Below are 22,012 nucleotides of genomic sequence, written 5' to 3' on the forward strand. Positions count from 1 at the left end.
CTGTTTTTAAAACCATCGTAAGAATCACAGCAAAAACAACAGGAAACACAAAACTCATCCAAAAGCTGATGTGAACTACTGGTCCTGATTTTTTTTTTTTTAATGAGCTGTAAAAAATACCCATTTGGTTATTGTTGTTTGAAATGGAGGGAAAAAAAGGGATCAGCACAGATCATTTTCTTACCTTTTTTTGACGATCAATATGACAACAAGGAGAAGCAGGATGAATACCAGAATTCCAGCACTTATTCCTGCTATTTTCACCACTCGATCTGTTTGTTTAGCTGGATCCGGAATCACCTCCGGTTCTTCTGTTGCTGCTGCTAAACGAATCAAAAAAGAAGTTGCTTAAACATGTAAGCACTAGAGACATGAAAATCATCACAAAAATATAGATACATGCATCATGTGTTTATACACCCACACATATGTATATAGATACACCTAGATACGCTATAAGTTTCAATCTATATGCCACACAAATTTGCAACACCAAGTATATGACTATATATGTGTGTTTACAGGTACATACATATATGTAATTTCATGTGTACAGAAGAAGTGCGTATGTATCTGGATTTTCAAACAAGTTACTGCATTACAAAGCAGAAGTATGCTTTTAAAGAGACAATCTATCAACTAAATCACCATTACTTCCTTTGCTGTTATTTTTTCCAATATTAAATATGGAATATTTAACACGGACTAGTGAGATTATATTAACTCACAAACAGTAAATTAAACTCTCTTTTCCAAGCCACAGCCGGCACCCTAAAAACTCTAGTCCTTCTCTCCTTCCCCCAATTTCAGTCCACCTTTGTATATTAATTCACCTTATAGCATCTGGCCTGAGATCTGCATTCTACTGGGAATTTTGACTCTCTAAATAAGGCCATCCACAATGCAAAGCCTAAAGTCAGCAGAAGTTTTATTTCTGTTTACAGGCCCTGGGAAAAAAAAAATAAAAAAAAAATCACTGTTCCACACAGAGATGAAACCACTCTGTAACACAGCTGAGTGGGCTGAGGCCACAGGTTACAGCAGAGAGGAAAACAGAATATATATGAAAGCACACAGCCCTTCAGCCTGCACCTCCTTTGCCTCACAGCCTGGCATACAAAGGATGAGGAACATGGGGTTTTTCAGCCTGGCAAAAGTATCAAAAAATATATATAGGTTTCAGCCAGGGGCAAAAACCCATGAGGTGTCTACTTGTAAAATAGGAAACGGCTCTTCAGTTCTCTAGTTATTACTTTCTAAGTCTGTGGCTTAGCACTTTGCCTTTCCCCTGCTCACAGGCATGGATGGGTACGTGTGCTTGCTTCCTCTCTTTCTGACCCTTCTTCTCTCTCTCCACCCGGCATGCAGCAGATGCCACTTAACCTCTCCCCCCTCACAGCAGCTGCACGTGGAGTAGTTACAACCTGTTGGTAACATCATGCCTATGTCATTACACAGAAAATGTCCTTTACTCTGAAACTAGGATGCTTCTCAACAGACCACCAAAACAAGCAGAATGAAAAATGAGGTGAAGCCACACCAGAGAAAAACTACTGCTCCCCTGAAAATCTGCTCCATAGGCCTTTCAGAAAGCCAGCGCAGTCAGTACCCGGGAGAATTGCTATCTAATACTTTCTGATTTTAACCATGTTACTCAGAGCGTTTCTATTCGGGTTCCATGTGCAGGAACCCATATTATCTTTTGAGGGAAGGATCATGCTGTTGTTTAAAATCACTCTTTATTACTTGTTTCTGTAACCTCCATCTCAGCGGTATCTGAACCACTTGCTAACAACTTACCCTCAGAACAACCTTCTGAGTTAGGAACGTGCTCTCTTCCAGACACCCGTGAGAAAGCTAGGCAGACAGTGAGAGATCTAGCAGTGCTTTAATTATAAAACTTAATCATCGTCATAAGACTTCATCATCATAATCATCTCTCCCCTACAGCTTGAACTTTGTCTGCTGAGAAATACTAAATGCTTCCTCCTTTGTGTAAATACATGCCTGCACACACACTTGCATACATAACCTGTGTGGACTCAATACTATGTATTTTGTTTGTATTATGTGTGTTGTCGAGGTGTCTAAGAGTAAGAGTCAGGATCAGGTAAGTGGTGTGTGTATGTGTAGCTGCGTACACACAACATACACACAAGCTAGAATTAATGCTGCATACACATATGATGCTGTCTAACAGAGGAAACGAGGGGGATGACTTCTGAAGAGGAACCTGGAGAAGGTGGTGTTCGAGATTCTCAATGCTTAAAATGAATCAACTCCCAGTTTACTATTAGCTGGGCTGGTTATGACAAACATGAATGAACATTTGATAAGCAGTAGAGCCAAAAGGCCAATCAGTAGAGTCAAAAGTCCAATCAAAGCTAAAATATAAATGGCTTTATATGCCAATGGAAATAAAACCTCATGTTTGCTGTATGGGGTACTGAGAAACAGCAAGGACGTGGGAAGGGTAGAGAGGGGAGCCTGCAGGAGTGGGATAGTCGCTGTGTCTGGAATTGCCCTGAGTACAACGTGAGCGCAGCTGGGTAGGCCTGATGTAGCAAAGGTAAGAATTACTCAAGCTGCAAAATAACTAAGGCTTGAGCAAGAGATTTCGTTGCGTGGATGGAGATCTAAGGCCAGGTCTTTCAGAGATTTCAAAATAGGAATCACAAGGAGTGGATGTGACCTGAAGATGCACTTCAAAAGTTGAAGGTTCAAAAATACATCCAAAAGTACAGGCTTTGAGCCTTGATCAGGACAGTGGTATTCTCACAGGAGTACTAGTGAGAGATGAGAGAGTAGAGGGGAAAGAATGAGAGACCTGTCTCACACTTCCCTGGAGAAAGACAGGACCCTTATTGCTTGATAGAGCAAGCTGCAATACAGGTGCTTCTCAGAGTCATGTTTAAAATTATTGCTTGGCCACTGACATGTTATTTCATTCAGAAAAGTTACCTTAAAGAAAAAACTATACACTTCTCAGAAAATCTGAAGGAAAGGTTACTGAAGGAGTTTACTTATTTGCCTAACTTGGGCACTGGTGTTTTATCATATATTCTGTAAGAAATGATTGAGTTTGCATCATCAGTAACTGTTCAGAATGCAGCGCCCTGTCCAAGTTTTTAGAACAGTGGAAAGCCAGGAGGATATCAACTGCTGGTCCATTTATTCTTGTTTCCTTACACTAAGAGGTTTGAAGTAAGAGACAGTAACTCATTCCATTAACTTTAATGCTGCTTATGAGATAAGCTGGTGCCCACTAGAAATGTACCAGAGAGACCTAAATTAGTGGAGAAAAAATATATTGAATAGTCATAGACTAAGCAAGCCTATAACCAGTGTCTGAACCTCCTGTATCCAAAATGCTAAAAATCTATAGGCAAAACGCTACCCCTCTCCCCAGTATCAACAGAAAAATTGCTTTTGACTTAAATGAACCCAGGATTATTATATGTATGTTTCCAGCAACAGATAATATTCTCTAGACTAAAAGTTGCATTTGGGGACTATATGAAAGCAATTACAGATATAAATCACCCTGTAATCGATTATTTATGTGTATGTGCATTGTATGGAATCAAGTATATTATTTTGAGGAAGCCATTGAACGTAGCATAGAATCATTTAATGAAACTTATGAATTTGAAAGTATTTCATATTACTTGTGTTTTAATTTTGATAGTTCAAAGTGTATTGTAATAAGCATGTGTGAGCTTACACATACACAACCAAAGGACAAAAACATAGAAACCTTATGCCTATATGTTAAACTTATAAGTCAGTGTCTCCTGGTTGCTGATTGCACAAGGACTACAGCAGCAAGAGAAATTCTGCTTACTCTGAGAATTTGCTCTCTGTATCTTCTAGACTACAAGACTGTCAGGATTTTTCTTTCTCTGAAGTGGCTCTTCTATAGGCTGAACTGCTGGTTTTGCCAAACAAAGCAACTCAACTAACGAAGGCTTCACCAAGGGCAAATCTTGCCTAACCAACCTAGTGGCCTTCTATGGTAGAGCGACTATGTCAGTGGACAAGGGAAAAGCTACTGATGTCATCTATCTGGACTTCTGTAAGGCCTCTGACATGGTCTCCCGCAACATCCTTCTCTCTAAACTGGAAAGATACAGTAGTGAAAAATGGAATTATTTTGATAATTGGAGTTAACTACTGTATATTTCTAAACAAGGTAAAAATGGTCTCAAATTATTTAAGTTACAAAAACACCTGCTTGACTAATTCCTAACATTCCTTTTTAGTAATCTAGTCCTGAAACCCTTTCTTATATCTTGAACGGTAGACTGTATTAAAAGGTAATTTATTGATTTGAAAAAGAACCTTGCATGGTAAGAGAATGATGATCATATGAAAATGGACTCTCTATTGGCTATTAATTCCTTTGGCCAGCCTTACTCTAACAGATCTTCAATTAAGTGTTAATTTTTACAATATCCTTGCATATTGCTATATCTTTCACAATTTGACCCTGTAAGTCTAAGAAGAGATAATCCTACAGTTTTCAACCAGTGCAAAGTCATCTTGCATAAAATTTGCAAGAAGCATTTTTGATCTGAAACAGAGAGTTAACTACTTTTTCCCCCCATAAGAATAGCTGCCTACACAGGAGATTTATGAGCTAGATTGGGAGGAGAACACTGCATTTAGCAACTTATCCACTTGCCTTTCTTCTGAACTAACAAGTAACAGTAGTAAGTAACAGCAATCCACAGTCCCATTCACAAAGTTCGTAAAATAACTCGATCCAGTGATTCTGGCTCTGCACATTGCTAATAATAGTCACCACACAAGAAGTAGTTTTCCTTGTTTTCATAGATACTTAAGGACAATATTCAATGCGTTGACTTCCGTGATCAATAGCATGAAGTTCAACTGTGAACAGCACTAAATTAGACTAGGATTGCTAACACTCTCAGGGACAGTAACATTCTAAACAGTTGGTGAGGTAGAGTCCATCTTATTGTCACAATTTCCTGATGTACTTAATTCCTCTAAGTTTTTGTATCTTGTTTTTAATCAAATACACCTAAAAATCCAACACCCACTTCTAAAATTGAGTGTATGCATAATATTCATACTTAATTCTTAAAGTATACTGTGGCATAAGGAATCCAGTCACGGCACATATTGCTTTCCTGTCTTCTCCTTCCTTCTGTGGCTCAGAATTTACACACAGCCTTGCAAAATTGTCAGAGAATTTATGAGACTCAGTGCAAAATCTATTCACCTGTACCTTCCTAAGGAGATGGTGTTGGAATCAAGATAATGATATTCTACTCGCTCATCCAAACAAAATTATTCAAGCAGAAAATTCTGGTAGGATTTTGCAGGGCTGCTTGTATGGTACCATTCAGAGAACAGCCAGCCTTCTAAAAGACAGCTTTTAAATCAGAGGTTTTGAACAAGATTTTATATGTAACCTTCTCACCATACCATTTGACTCTCTTAACATTCACAGCATTTTATGCTGGGTTTCCTTTGTGTGAGCGAGGGAAGAAACTCTGTTTTATGCATGATTAAAGCTGCTATTTTATTACACTGCATTTTCTTTGAATGTTAATTTCTGTTTGTGGCAGATCTTTGAATTCTCACAAACTGGTGTTATAGCTACATAGCTTGATATTCAAAATAGCTCTGCTCAAGATAACCTGTTCTGCACTTTTGTTATGTGGCATTCAAAAACTTTTAATTAAAACCAGGAATGACATCTGAATGAGTTCAACAAGGTAGCATCAGGATAACATCAAATGAAACTGGAGTTCCAGCCAGCTCTGGTGATATGTCAGTCTACCACCTGAGCAAAGAGCTCTCTGAGAAACTAAGCGAGATTCTCTGATGAATATTTTGTTTCAGATTGGTCTGCCCTGTGTTTTAATCATCTGCCCAGAGAGACCGTTCTGTCTTCACCAGTTTTGTTTTGTTATGGCTTTGCTAGAATGATAGTCATTGTGCAATTAAGGAAATTTTTAGAAGTCTGAAAGCTAATTAATAAATTCAAGTTCAGAGAGAGAAGATCTGTAACCCCTTTTAGCTTAATTACGTTAAATGATGGAATTTGATGTAAACACTTGAATGTGCTTTTGCAGGGATGGGGGAGATAAGATGCGCAACTTGTTCCAGCAAACTATGCACATGATTCATGAGGTCTTACAGATTTCCTCATGTGAGTCAGTTTGGTACACCGTTGGCCCCTCTAAGATTTTCCTTTTTCAGGTTGAAAGCTGGAGATACATTTACTGGGAAGGGAATCCCCACAATTCTCCCTTCTCTGCATCTTCCAAAGAGCTTTGCTTTTGGAGTATGGCTTCTGGGAGATGAAGGCATGCCAGAAATGAACTAGAGTTTGGGTACATCTAAGCTGTTGCTTCCAGGACTCGAAATTACAGCTTTGTAGGGTAGCATTATTAAAAAGAAAAATTGTATTTGATTATGAAACGAAAATGTGATTCCCCGAGCTGTGCTTTGAAGTGCCAGGTTCATCCCTGTCGCCATGGTAACCAGGGTCCACAGCTGCCCCAAGGAAAAGAGCTTAACAGGCTCTGCCGGTGAAAAGGGGGATGCCGGGCACCGCCAGCCCCTTCTCCGCACCCATCCTGAAAGAGTGGGGTAGTGAGGTGATGCTTAGATAAAACCTGCTGCCTCACTTTGTGTTGCAACATACTGCGCCCATCTTTGTCCTTACGTGTGTCCCTTGCCAGGGGAAAGGGGGAGGCGTTGCAGAAGCTACCAGCTACGCCTAACAGAGGGAGGAGGTCCTCAAGGCCCCAAAGCTTTGTGAAATTATAAATTAAGCCCTCGTATGAAAAAAATTAGATGCCACTGTTCTCTACATAAAAGGTCAGTGCTGCAGAAATGGATAGAGACACTGTTTCATGGGCCCCTACGGCTCCTTCTGAAAGAGCTTTCTGATCCCTCTCAAAGGATGGCTTACGTGCAAAAATGAAATAAATACAGCTTCAGGCTAACCTCTAGTCAGACTTGGGATTGTATAAGATGCTGTAGAAGTGAAGCACAGGAAGTCCCACAGGTGGCTCGGCATACAAATATGGTGCCAGGTAAACAGATGACCACCTGCTTATACATCCTGCTTCCAGATAATGCAGAAAAATATCCTGAGCTTACGTTACTGGATGCTTTCTAAATGACGAACATGCAGCTTATAAATATTTATATGCATTTTAATTAATTAAACAAACTAGCACAGCATATCTTGCCACACAATAATGACAATGCTACCTGGAAATTCCAGTATATTATATACATTTGTATACAAAAGACTGGTTCCTGTCTGGTATTGTTAAACCCTGAAAAGTGTAGATATATATTGTTTAGATAAGTCACATATAATTAAAAAATCAATCCCATCTTTACTACTCTCCAGGACTTTCAGATCGGTCCATTGAGTGGTACTACTGTGGTAGGAAACTACGAGGAAAACAGAATCAGGTGAACCAAGTGTCTGCTGCTACTAGGGACTGAAACTAAAATTAATGAGGACTTACTCTTGAAATGTTCCACTGAGAAGCAATTTAAATTCACAATGACTACTCTGAAAACAGTAATGTCCATGAATTTATAACCAATTATGAAAGAGTTGACCTTAAAAGATTCAGAAGTATCAAGTGAAGAAAGTGCTGAATCCATTTGCCTCACTTACTGCGAAACCTTGGACATGTGCAGATGAACAGAGCCAAAGCAGGAACAATGCTGAGGAGACAATGTTCCAGCAACACTCTGCCCTGCTGTCCACAGGTCACATTGAAAGAGCAGACTAGCACCTTCAATACATTTCTACTACATCTGCCACTAAGACATACTACCTGGGCATGTACTTTGTAGGCATTTTACTATCTTTCAAAATACTGCAAGGATAGGATTCGGTTAAAGGGAAAGAAGGTATTCAGTGCATCTTATAATCTACAGGTTGTACAGCTTTTGATTTGCAAGTTATTATCCTCATGCAAGAGACAGCTGTTTATGGAGAGATAACTAAGCTAGCTTTAAGGGAGCTGGCTCAGTGATGCAACCGTGTCCCCAGGACACAAAAAGCTATGGGTGAAGGCAGGTGGCAACTGTGACAGGGCATTTTACACAGGGCTGTAAGTTGAAGTTACACTGTCAGCTTCTAGTTCAGTTGTTTTAACTGAGACAGGACACAAGATAAAAATGTGGGCTAAGGCTTTTGAAATGGCATCTCTCAAAGCAAAGTGCAAACTCCAAGGGCAGAGGAACACGGCCCTTTCCTGTGTTGCAGCAGCACTGCCCAAGAGAGAGGAGACTCCTCCTGGTTGCAGCACATCCCTAAGTCCAGGCAGGGCTGTGCATGCCTCTGGAACCATCAACTCCAAAACATACAGAACAAATGACATTGTTGGGTTTACACAATGGAAATATATCCCATGGATAAATTACAGCCTACTCATTAGTCTGTTGGACACCTGAAAATTCACGAGACAACCTTTTTTTTCCCCTTGCCATACCTTCAAACCAAATGAGAACAAACCTTTAAAAGCAATCAGAATACCATATTTTGGGATACTGTGTTTTTTTGATCTTTGAAGTTCCCTCTGAGGTCATCATTTCAAAATTGTCACCAACTGCACAAAGGCTAGAGCCTTACCGTGAAAAAATCCTAATCTGTGCTAGAACTCAGGTTTTAGAAAGCTACAGGATCTCCTAACATACAAATTGTGGAGAATACTAAGTGCTTGTTTCAAAATACTAGGTCTCATCCCGTAACAGCTGCATGATTGAAATGTTGGGGAAATTAGGATAAATACTTAATGCAATTTTATTTTATTTTCAAATCTGGTTAATCTTCTGTGTCTTGGAAAAAATCAGTTTTTAGAATGAGACTTTCTTGAGCCACTTGATGCAGTTCTTTCAGTAGCCAATATGGAAGTAGAGGTCTAAAGACTCACACATTTTTTCATTGCACGATTACTTAAAGATCTTGAAAAGGATACTAAAAAAAAAGTTGTAGAAATACATAATATGCATGCTGTAAAGTATCAGACTGACACAATGAAATCTAAACCACTATTTCTCCCTGATTTTATTCTCCCTGATTTCTCCCTGGAAAGGGGTATTGGTTGAGAATGGTCCCCTAACATTCTGATCCACCTGATCACAATCATTTAGCAACAACTCGTTGGATGGACTGTTACCATTTCTTAAGGTCACTGTGATTACTTCCTGCACTCAATGGGCCTGTTGTTAGACCTGTTGCAGCATTATTTCCTGAGAACATAGAAAGGCAGCCTGCCTTTTGGTAATGAGGTCATTTATTAACTTTTTTTTTTTTTTTTTTGGAGGGGGGGAAGAGTGTTAGTGTTTGGCCACATTACAAATTAAAAAACTTTCAAGTTTTAGTCTGAACAAACAGCCCGCTTTCAAAAACATGTGTTTTTAAAAATAAATTCTCACTTGATGTTAGTTATAAAATTTCAACTATGCAAAACACTGCATTAAGAAATTATTTGGTTTTGACAATGACTCCTACACGGCTTGTTAGCTCAGAATTAAACTGAAAAGAAAATTACTATAAAAGCAATGTTTGGTAACAAATATACAAAATGCCTCATCTTTATGTGCCTTTCCACCAGGTAACATTTAAGAAGTTTAGTAGAGAAAGTACATTATAATGATCATTATCATTTATATATGCACACAACAGGGTTTATGGGGAAAAATATTACTCTCAAATGTCTGAGGTTCCATTTTGCTATATTTATTGAAAATAACATTCTGTGAATAACTTCTGCTAATTTAAGCAACTATAAAATTGTAAGTGAGAATTTACTGGTAGTGCAGGAGTTGCAGAGTTATTGCAGACCTGTGCAATTACACTGAAGGAAGCAAGGACAGCTTAACTCTCCTCCACCACAAAACTGCAAACTCTCAACCCAAACTATACTCACACTAGCTCAAAATACAGAAATTCCCAAGATGAACAATTATCTTAGATCAAATGCAGTGCTAATAACATTGAGGACAGAATCAAAAGATGAAGGCAATGAGGAGGAACAGAAATAGCATTTCCTTCATCCTTTCAAAAAACCTAAACCCACACAGATTAAAGTTTATACAGTGCTAAAACTAGTCTTTAGTAGCACCCATCACTTATTGTTTGCCATTCAGAATGGCAAAAGGTGAGAAAATACACAGAATACCCTCCAAGAAAACAAATGGTTAATTCTTCCTTTGGAGTTAGGTCCCAGTTTTTCCAAACCCACACAGATGAAAGTTTATACAGTGCTAAAACTAGTATTTAATAGCACCCATCGATTATTAGTATTCCAGATTCTTACTGTCATGACTGCCAGCCTTCAGTATTTTGCTTCCTGTAAAATTTGGTACTTTCTCAAATAAAGTGAAAAAGTAAATATAAGTACCCCGAAAGAATCGAAGATGCTTTCTTTCACATGAATTCTGTTCTTCCATCTAGAGAAATTTTTTGCAACTTCTTCAATTATACAATACTTCCCTGACATGATTCAGTGTCTACAGGAGTCCACTGGGCTAGCTGGGAAACAACACAGGATGCACTGGTGTATAACACCCATGGCAGAGAACTTCCCTTCTCTTCAAAATCTTCCCATCTGAAGAGCATCTACTCTCAGAAAGTTACATGGGTCAAAACTCTTGATGTTATCCTGAACTCCTTAGCACTAATAGGTGTCCAAGCAGCTGGAGGTCTGGGAGTATGAGGGAAAGGCAAATATCCTCTTCCAAACCAACTGGGTATCACCCAGCTGCACATCGCAACGGGCTGCAAGTACTGTCTCAGCCATTACCCTAATTATGCAGTTGCTCCCAAATCTGCTTATCCAAATGTATCTGAAAGGTCTCATGTCAGCACTCTAACCTAGGCCACCTGATTTTGCACTGAAACATCAAAGCAGTTGTGCTTATCCATGCTAGTGTACCAGCTGCGATGTGAGGGCAACAGCCCTTAGCTGACTGAAAGCTTTGACATCTTCCAGTACACCAACCATTTGCAAAACAAACATGTTACCTAAGCCTTAAATCCAGTGTAAGAAGTCACAAGCCTGTTTATAGGCTTGTTTACTGCATTTGACATCTAGAAACACGGCCGTAATGGCACTACAACAACATGCAGCTAATGCAATGACAACTGTATGAAAAAAACACATCGGTGTTCACAGCTCTGGGTTGATTGCCATTTACTAGCAAGTTCAGATCAGGACCTGTAACGACATTAAAACCCTTTTGCATTGTGTCATTGCCTCTCTCTCCATGTATCCCTATATCACTAATATTTGAAAGAAACTTTCAAGCAGAAAGAAGAGGTGGCAGTCCTGCAGACTACAGGACAAAACACACCTACAAGAAACATGACTGTTAACGTGTGTTGCCATTTTCTGAACCTTTGGCTTTACTTTTTCACATTTTTTCTTTTCATGCAGAAGTCTTGATGCCTTCAAACCTTAAATTCTAATCAATTTTTCTCTTCTGAAAGACATAAGAGACTTTTTGTTATTTCCATTATTCAAGTAAATATTCACACAAAACTGTGATGGGGAAACCAGATGTAATAAAGAGTCTCCATGATTAAAGTTAGATGATCTTTTCATACCTGGTATTACAGTGGTTCATAAAAAGTAAAGATGAATCAGTTTTTAATTGCACAAAGCTTACTCTGACAGAAGGCAGCCAGGCTGTATGAAAAGTAGCACTGGGTTGTGCAGCATGCAGAACTAAAAGGTTATCAGTTGGAAAGTGGATTTGTGGCCCCCTTGGCTGCATGTTTTGTGGGTAGTGGAGCATTTAGTTGTTTTTATCCAGAGGATGAAATTAGCTGTTCTGTATTGGACATGCCTTGGGCTGTTGCTTTCCCAGCTAGGTTCTGCAGGAAAATACAACTGTATCAAAGGAAAAAAAGAATATATCTAACAAAGCTTCAAATCCACATGGAACTCAAACGAAGCCAACTATAACATGCAAATATTGTATTATGATTTATGTAATGGGTTGCTGGCAAAGAAGATTACTGTACTGGTATTTATGCTTTAAATCTAGTTTTAGGGTTTTCAGTCAGTTGTGATCTGATTAAAATGTGACTGATTTGGAGGAGAAAATCACCTTAAACTGAAGGAGTGCCAAGAACTCTTGCAGATGAAGTGGCAAAAATATCTATACTGAGGCACCGAGCTTTGCCTAACAATGAGCAAAACCAAATTTACATTTTAAAATAGGAGCAAAAAATTGAATTAAACAAGCACTGACATGAAAACAATGTGCTCTAGTTTTCAGAGACACAGGCTAAGACACACCTCTATGTACCTCATTTAAATTGTCCCTTTGGCAAAATGTGACTTGTGATTTGAAACACACGGGCCACTCCATAGTGTGAGCTCCCATTTACAAGTGGGTATTCCTGACCATCCACAGCGAAAATGGCCTTTCTTCTCTTCAAGGAAGTGAAAAATGGCTTTACTCAGTGACTGACTTGATATGACCTCAATGAATTACTTGCTTCAGCTTCTTATTCCTTAAAAAACAGGCAATGTTATCATAGAATAACAGGCAATGTTATCATAGAATCACAGAATTGTTTAGGTTGAAAAGACCTTTAAGATCATGAAGTCCAACTGTTAACCTAGCACTGCCAAGTCCACCACTACACGTCTTGAGATTGACATCCACCTCACTACAACCTCCTTTCAGGTAGTTGTAAAGAGTGATAAGGTCTCCCCTCAGCCTCCTTTTCTCCAGGCTAAACAACCTTATCTATCAGCTTTCTTAGACACAGCTGGCCAGAATTTTCAAACTTGGTTAGAAGAAGTCACCCTGACATACTCAGACAGCACCAACACAGGAGACTACTTTCAGATGGCTTGAGCACCTCTCATAAATCAGATCTACTGTCATATATTAAGTATCCATGTTTGAAAAGAAACTTACACCTGGGGAAACATATCAGCCAATCAATGCAATGACAATATCTCCAGATAAGACCTCCTCTTGCCTGACCCTGGTGTAATAACAAGACTAGTAAGTATTACATGAAAACACAGTGCAATCCTCTATGATCATGTCTGCTACTTACAGAAAATCCCAGAAGTCAGATTAAATACAAAACTGTTTGCATACCTCAAGCATTCAAGAAATGGAAAGTGGAGGATAATGTGTTTCTGAACCAAACATTAAACAACTTGGTACTACATTAAACTTCATAAGAAAACTACAAAAGCATTTTTTGATCACTAGAACACTTTAGAAGGTAAATATTTATCTAACAGTTTTTTCAGTAGGACATAATGCTGAAAAGGAAAAGCAAGAAATAAAAATGTAATTTGATCTAAAGGCACATATAACACTAACTTGTTTTCACCGCGCAATAAATATAAATCTTAGAAAATCTATAGTATTAAAGGTCAACTGTCTTTGTTATCTCACTGATCATTTAGGGGTAAATACACCTACCATCATGCCACTGAGAAAGGAGAAGGGACCTAATAATCTTTCAGTTTTGTAGACCCAGTAGGTTTTACTCAGTGTAACTGCTAGAAAGAAATGTTCGATTCTGTGCTGCCAAACTTGCACCAGGGCTGATATATTTCCATTCAGCTACATGCGATATTCTCCATGGAAAATAATTACACCTTCTTTTACCTACAAAGACAAGTGCAAAGCCCTACACTTGGGATGGTAACACCACACCAGGATACAGCCTAGGGTTAGAAAGCAGCTTTGCAGAAAATAAGGAAGGAGAGAATTGATCTTGTTGCCATCTTCAGCTGCCTCATGGGCAAATGGATGTAGAGAAGACACAGCTAGACTCTGCTCTGAGACACGCACAGCAAAAGGACTAGGGGCAACAGACGTGACTTGCAACAAGGGAAATCCCAAAGTAGGTAGCATGGAAAAAAAAATATAATCACAATGAGGGTGGTTAAACACTGGGGCAAGTGCCCAAAGAGACATTGGAGAATGTCTCATCCTTGGAGACCTTAAAAACTCAGCTTGACAAGGCCCTGAACAACCTAATTTAACTTCCAATTTAGAGCCAATTAAGCTGAACCTGCTCTGAGCAAGGGTTTGACCAGACGACCTCCAGAGGTCCCTCCCAACCTGAATTATTCCAAGATTCCTACTTTATACATGAAGACACCAAGTGACACTCTGTTCATCTCATTGCTCTACGTAGTCATTATTGCCTTGTTTTCATACATAAATAAATGTGTAAAGCAGTATTCTCTGAAATGCAGGGAACGCAATTTTAACTTTGTATTCCTTCCAGTTTCAGTATTTCACTGAGATTCATGTTTGAGGCTTTTTTCTAAGGCTGTTGCAATTTCAAAAACAATCCTCTAAGATTCAATCAGAGCTGGCTCCTGGGCACTTTTTAAAGTTGACTGTAGCTTTAAGCATCTGGCCCTGAATATTTAAGAAAAAAATCTCATGCTCTGGTTTGCTAAAAGATTCTCAGTGGCCACTGATTGCCTATAGAGATGAAGACTGCTCTTCAGGTCCTGCCTCTCTACGCAAAGAAGTGCAGAAAGCCAGTGGAGAAGAGACATTAGATGAGTTAGTCCTTGCTTACCAGAAAGCATCTTGATCAGCTGAAGCTTCATTAACTGGGAAAGGGCATAGAAAGCACCCTTTCAAGCTGCTATTAATATGGCTACATACTGGGTAAAAGAACTTACTGCCTATAGCATGTGATTGCTTTCCTCCCTGAAATGCTCTCCTCATTTGCTTGTGGACCTTTCCGCAGGGGCCCCTCAGGGCTGGAGAAACCCTGCCGTAAGAAAGAGCGTGGAGATAAAAGAGGGGCGATGCAGGGTTTAGTGGCAGAAAGACAGCTTGTCGTTAAAGGAGCTGCCCTAGGTCTGACAGGAGAATGAAATACAGAGACATGGTAAGGGAAATCAGAAATGAAAAGAAAAAGAGTCTGGAAAACAGATATGCAGAACAAGGAAAACACGATGGCAAAAGAATTGGACTATTAGGAAAACAGAAAAAAAAAACCCCAGCAACAAGGAAAACAGCAAAAGAAAGAAAGCATAAAATACAAAAAAAGAAGAAAGGGTAACGGTTGATACAGAAAATGTTTAGTTCTTTAGTGATAAAAGTAAATTATTTTTGATGAAATCAATGATTTTTCATTGTAAATGTCAGCTTAAATTGGACTTGAATTGTATTCCCTTGCTACATTAATCTGAGCGATTCGTGCCAATGAAAAGAGAAGCAAACTCAAACGTGGATCTCTGTGAGCAAAATAAGTGGCTTCTTGCTTGCCTTCCTTCAGAAGGCACAACCCCAGACCTGCTGCAAACATTGCTTTGCGCACTCTAGAAAGGCCATCCCCTGTGCTGGTTAGCAATGGGAACCCCAGATGCTGCCACAACACAAGACTACCACTCTGCATAAATTGTGTGCCTTTTTGTGAGACAGGCAGAACAAGAACGTAAATAGCATTACAAATCATGTCCGAAATGCACTGTCAGATCTGCGTGGAGTGATTTACAGATCAATCTCCCTGTGATATATATTACCTCGGGTCACTGATACTAAGTCTTCAACTTCAGTTGTAGCAAATACACTCCTCTCCCTTTCTTACCATGCAGTTAAAAACAAACCAACCAACCAATGTCACTGAAATGAAGGAACTGGTATTACCTTCTACTTAACAGAAAAATATCAATGCAGACCTTGCCATTTAACCTTCCTTCCTCCCCAAAATCAAACAACTCCTGCCTCAAACTATTGCACTGGTTTTACCCTTGACAGTTCTTATAAGGCCTGTCTACTTTTTTCTAAGCATAAAGATATTATTTCTCAAAGTAGTGTTTACTGACCAAATGAACAAATCAAAATGAGATTAAGCCTAAAATATAAGCAAAGCAAGGACAAAATTTCAGAGTCCATTTACTATCTTAAAATTTTTTGTATTTGTATTGTTAACACAGAGGCATTTTTTAAAAAAACAGTTCACACTTTTTAAACTCAAAATGTCCCAGTTTGCTTCAATTATTTTCTACATTCAGCTACTCTCTTGAGACCTGGGAAATAAAACAACTCCATATGCATCTGAGAGCAGACCCTCAGTTGAAATCAGTGGGGCTATGCCAGTACGGACAAACAGAGGAGTGGTTCAACTACTCAATACAAACTACTAAAAGAAAAGCTTTATTTCAAGTCTCTTCATCTTCTGCTTCATCAAATGCAGTGAATAAAGATGACAATTTAAGGATTTTCAGTTTACATAAAAGCAATACCTACTGCAAAATTTTTCAACGATTTGTTAGATGTATTGGCTCTAAGCTCCCAGCAGAATCATACACAAAAAAAAAATCTTATTTTCATTCATTTACAGCAAAATGTATTTATGCCCACTAACAAAAAAATACTTTATTAAACTTTCATAGGTATTGCAGGTATTTATTAAATCAGTTTCATCACCAGAAGATATTTTTTATATACTATCAATTTTCTATGTTTATTGAGTGTTTGTAAAGCCTTTTTCAAGAAACAGTAAAATACCTGAAATGTTTTACTGCATAGCAATACACTAACTAAATTTCATTCTCACTCAGCTCATTGACTTAACAATGTTTACTTAGTGAACCTAAATTCGAGACATGTTTCACTGCATTGAACCATCTTACACTGATCTTGACTTTTGGCAAGTGTAAAAAGTACCATTAATATTTAAGAAACTTTAATTACAATTGCTGATTGAAAACCCAGTGACAGCAACAGCCAAATTCAAACAATTTTTTTTGAAGAAGCCAAATATTCCTCATTCTGTAGCCCTAGAAGAATTAGCTTTTTATACAGGCAGGTACTCCGTCATTAAAAACAAATATCCTTCTCCCATAGCATTGCCACCATGCCTGTGCTACTGCAGGTGGATAACAAGTATAAGAGACTTCTGCTCGGTGTTTTGCAAAGACCTTTCTCACATGTTTGGTCCATCAAATACTCTAGTAACAGAAGATTTCAGTTTGGATTTCATTCCTGTCTTTAACCTTGGATGAGGGAAGATTACAGCTGAGATTAGGGCAAGTTAGGTTCAGAGCTGGGTTATCCCTTCCTTTACAGACAGGGCTCCTTGTGCACAACGGTCTGTTCCTGCCACGATGAAATAAACAGGAATGGTTTGAAAATCACTTGTAAGGTTAAAACAAGTCTTTTCACCTTGGCTAGTATCTTAAAAATTTCAAGAGGGATGTGGGCAAAACAGTAAGAGAATAGTAAACAGAGGCTTTCCAGAGAGGTTGAACTCAAGGAATTTGGGGGAAATGCAAGTGTAAAGTAGTAGCTCTGGAAATTGTATTTTTTCTTCTTTTCCTTCAAAGGCTCTGTTCTTAAACTCCAGTTAGTTTCAGATGCCTGACAGGGAAAAATAAACAGCTCATCCCCCCATGCCCATTGGTATTTTTTTCCAAATTTAGAGCTAATGGAGGATTTCATTAATACGAAATTTTCAGAACACCAAATTTGAATCATCGCTGCAGGCTGACATAGTGAAAGGAATTTTGCCCAAACTTTCCCGAATCTTCTCCTTGGAAAGATAGTATGCTGAAAAACATGACCACAGAGAATGTACTGGGAATGTACTGTACTTAAAGAATGTACTGGGTCTGGCTGGGATGGAGTTAACTTTCCTCATCACAGTCTGTATGGTGCTGTGTTTTGGATTTGTAACCAAAACGGTGTTGATAACACAGGGATGTTTTAGCTATTGCTGAGCAGTGCTTGCACAGCATCAAGGCTTTCTCTGTTTTTAACACTGCTTCCCAGTGAGTAGACTGGGGGGTGGGCAAGATGTTGGGAGGGGGCACAACCATGACAGCTGACCCCAACTGACCAAAGGGATATTCCATGCCATATGAGACCTAGCTCAGCAATAAAAGCTGGGAGTTTTGAATTTCCAAAGTAACTGTAGCTCGGAGACTGGCTGGGCATTGGGCTGTCTGTGGGAGGTGGTGAGTGACTGCTTTGCATCACTTCTTAAAAAATAAATAAATCTTTCCTTCACTTATTAAACCAGCTTTATCTCAGCCCACACGTTTTCTTACTTTTGCTCTTCTGATTCTCTTCCCCATTCTGCTGGTGGGGAGAGTGAATGAGCAGCTCAGTGGGTGCTTAGTTGCTGGCCAGGGTCAACCACCCCATCCCCCTCCCCCCGAAAAGTATACAGAGAGGGGAAAAAAGAGCAACAATGAAAACTGTTTGAAATCTTAGAAAACAAAACAAAACCCCCCAAAAAAACAACTTATACCATTGGCCATTTATATTCAGGTTGGTCATCTAAAATCAAAAAGTTATTTCTTCTTCTCCGTTTAACAAAACCTATTTACGCTGCTCTAGTCAATTAATTACTACATGGTAATTCACATGCCACCTCTCCTTCTAGCTGAACCTTTAAGTCTTTTCAGGTATTAAATAGGAGTGCTCTGTCTCAAGTTAACAGCTGAAAAAGCTGAAACAGAAAATAAACAAGCCTGGGGGTAACAAGGATCTCACTTTGCAGATAAAGGTAATGTTTGGGGTAACTCATACTTTCCTCAGTGTTTTTTTTTTTCCCCTCCTCATTCTGCTGTTTTTACACCAAGGTAAGATAGGGTCATACCAGGTTTAGTAACCTAAAAAAAGTAACCTACACTTACTGGCACTTCTTCACACATTTCTTTTTGTTATACCTATCCTTCCTCCCTTTTTTTTTTTCCCCTCGATTTTTCACACAATATTTCAGGCAGCTTAAGATTAAATGATTTGAATGACAGACTTGAAAGGTAAAGCGCTCCGGTTTACCACTACTTTTTTTTTCTCTATAGCAACAGAGGATGAATGAAAAGGGAATAAATGACACAGTAGTCCTTTCATATCCCCTTCTTTTTCCAAGAGCATTCTTTTTTATTCCCCTTGCTTTCAATTCAACCCATTCACAAAGGATTAGCATAACACATCTTTTTATGCTTGTAAGGGTTACAGCTGTAATCGCTTCACCTCATCACTATACTTAGAAATCCTGTCTCCAGAGGAGTAATTCGATAACTCATGACAATCCAACTTTTGCCTAACCAAATAGAAATTCATTATAATGCTGTGCTGGTGCATCGGTTTACTATGAGTGGATGGGAAAATAAAACCCAGCAACATGAATAGTTGGTGTGAAAGGAAGAAAGCAACTGTCACCTAACAAAAGTTTACCAACAAAAGATAGGATGACTAGCAAAAATTCTGAGTCCCATGGGCAGGGAAGCCTCCAAACTAGTAACGATCTGTAGCTTTTAAAAGTCTTGGGTTTCAAATGGGCATGGCAAGTCTATAAATTGATGAAAGCATCCATTTGCTTCCATCTGCCTAGTCTTTAGAAGGTACTGAGCAAGTGTATGTAAAAACCTGAGACAGAGCTTTTACACAGGCTGAGGAATCAACACCATCTTCTGTTGGTGGAAAATACCTGTATATACACACGTTAGTCCTTATAATGGCTTCTCTTGCTCTCTGCTTCTGAAATCCAAAAAAGTACACGAAGCAATCTGACTGCATACTGCTTCAGAGTAAAACTAGTACCATCCTTAGCAACTGACAGTGGATAAGGATATAAGAAAAAAAATGAGGACAACTGACATCTCCAAATGACTTCCAGTTGTCCATATGCCCACAAGCATAAATCTAAGAAAAGCTCATGCTGATTGTGGCACAGAAGGACAGCACTTGGGGCAGAAGCACAGATGCCAGGATCATGCCTTCTATTTAGAAGTAGAGCATTTTATTTTATCTTATATTATTTCTGTAGAGTGATTTAAGATGCCCAGATATAATGGGATAAGTTCTCAAAGGCAACATTTGTTATGCCAAAGGTTTAGGAGCATTAGGATCCAGCTGACAAATCTTTAGCTGTTAGACTGGCTTAGGTCTGTTTTCAGCTTTCAGAGCCCATAACTACCTTCTTGATTTTTATTTTTACAAATTCCTAAGGATTTCAGCACAACATATGGGCGGAATTAAGGGCATTACGGATTTATAAATTCATATCATCATTATAAAAACACACAAAGTCTGAAATATATTTGGGGTTAAATGCAACACATATACTACCCATGGTCAAATTAAATATTGATGTGTTCATGTCTGCATTAAGAAGAAAAAGAGAAAACATCCTGTTTACAGTAGCCATGTGAAGAAAACATTCCAGACTTACTCATAAAAAAAGTAGTTCACTGCATTTTTAGTCTAATTTCTTTTTAATCTGGAATTTCTTTTTACTTAAAGTCACTGCTCTTTTACATTCTTCTAGGCACTTAACCTTTATTGTGATGTATGTGTACTTTACAGTGACTGGAAATCAATAATAATTCTGATACCCAGTCCTTTTTGTCTTGAAAAAACTTAAAATATCCCTAAGACAGCATCTTTCTTCAATACTACTCATGGGAATTTACAAATAATCACATTGTTAGATGTGAGTGGAGAAACTGAGTACGTGGAACAAAAGCCAGACTTTAAAATGAAACAAAGTCATCAAGAGCATAGAAAAACCAGTTGGTCCTTGTAATTTTGCAAGTTACTGTTCAACATATACACAGCTGCAATAACTATGCTCACTCTATACAGGCAAAGTATCTGTGTTTTTTCCCTTTACTCTATAATTAAAAACCAGCGGAGAGCTATCCTCCAACCAAAATCTCACAGTCTGATCCTAATGAGATGTCCAGTTCCAAGAGAGAAATCTACAGCTACACAGAGAAATGGGGCAAGATATAGCATCCAGTCTTGAATCCATAACATATCTCAAGAAATGCAGCAAATAGTTCTGGTACAAGAACATCATTCTCTTTTGCCTCCTGACACTTGTTGATTTGCCATTGCTTGTTTGCTGAAAATGAAGTTAAAATATTAATTTTTATATCAGTGTGCTGTTAAAGAAACGAGATATTCCCTTTGCAGAAAAGCAGCTCTGATACACTGTGCAGAGAGCATAGGCATGGCTAGGAAAGGCAATGCTGTATATCACAACGGAAACCAGACCTTATCACCTCTCTGGGCTGGCTGGTGGCAGGTAGGGCAGTACACACTTGCTGTAGGCTCAGGCAGCAACTGTACCCAGGTGGCTGTTCCTCTTCTCCTCCAAGCTATAGGCATTAGTTCATACAAAAGTCTATCAGGTTCAGGTCCAACAGCTGGGTCAGCAGTCAACCATTAAATCTAGGGAGTCCCACATCCTCAGACTATACTCAAAACACAATGCAGCTATGCTGTCTCTGAAGAACGAGGGCTCTGCTGAGCTTTTCTAACCACAGACACAAGACGACTCAGGAGGCCTGCCATGAACAACTGAACAGGCCTTCCTGCAGTTGAGCTTCTGCAAGTCAACCCACTGTCCTCCAAACACTGCAGCGCTGTGTGCCTACAATCTATCAGGTTACATTACGATCTATCCAAGCACCACAGACCTCCTCCTCCAGCAAACCAAATTGTTTTACCTAAGTAATTGCTTGCATTCATCCAAAACAGTTCCTTAAATGGGTTACTCAAAAATAAAGTATAAAAGATTTGTACTTCCCAAAACTATTTGGAAAAACACTTTAGCTGGTTCTGTTCCATGGGTATAAAATTTCACTGTCTAAATTTCACCAATATTATTCAAAAACGGACATTCAGCAAGTTATGATTTCTGTTGCTCGATTCTCTGCATGCACAAATTGATTTCACTTTCTGAGTCTGAGAAAAGTCTTCAGTTCAGTTTGAAGTCAATCTATATTAGTAAAGCCATTTGATTTAGCTAAGTAACATCACGCATCAGAGCTTATGCCCTGTAAGCAATATCTTCTTATACAAAGGCAACCAAATTACCAGCTTTCATATTCGGACAAGCATATAATGAGATTCAGTTTTGCCATCTCTCGGTCCCTAAACTGCCAGCTACTTATGTAGAATGAGGGTTCCTCAATTCTGTTTGAAAGCAATACGAACTCAGTAGATTTACAAACAGGTGGTGACTGCTGCA

At 38.8% G+C, this 22,012-nt stretch overlaps 1 protein-coding gene across 4 annotated transcripts in view; it reads right to left on the reverse strand.

Moving 5' to 3' along the window:
• Window positions 1–22,012, reverse strand: part of PTPRK (protein tyrosine phosphatase receptor type K) — a 418,125-nt gene that overhangs the window by 37,383 nt on the left and 358,730 nt on the right. For 2 of the 4 annotated variants that reach the window (XM_072855831.1, XM_072855828.1), the window contains exon 14: window positions 185–320. In XM_072855831.1, coding sequence (XP_072711932.1) covers window positions 185–320 — 136 coding nt within the window. Of the gene's footprint in view, window positions 1–184; window positions 324–22,012 lie in introns of all 4 variants that reach the window. The other 2 variants (XM_072855829.1, XM_072855827.1) reach the window with 1 other exon arrangement.

Source organism: Ciconia boyciana, chromosome 3 (genome assembly GCF_034638445.1).
Source record: "Ciconia boyciana chromosome 3, ASM3463844v1, whole genome shotgun sequence".
Lineage (NCBI taxonomy): Eukaryota > Metazoa > Chordata > Aves > Ciconiiformes > Ciconiidae > Ciconia > Ciconia boyciana.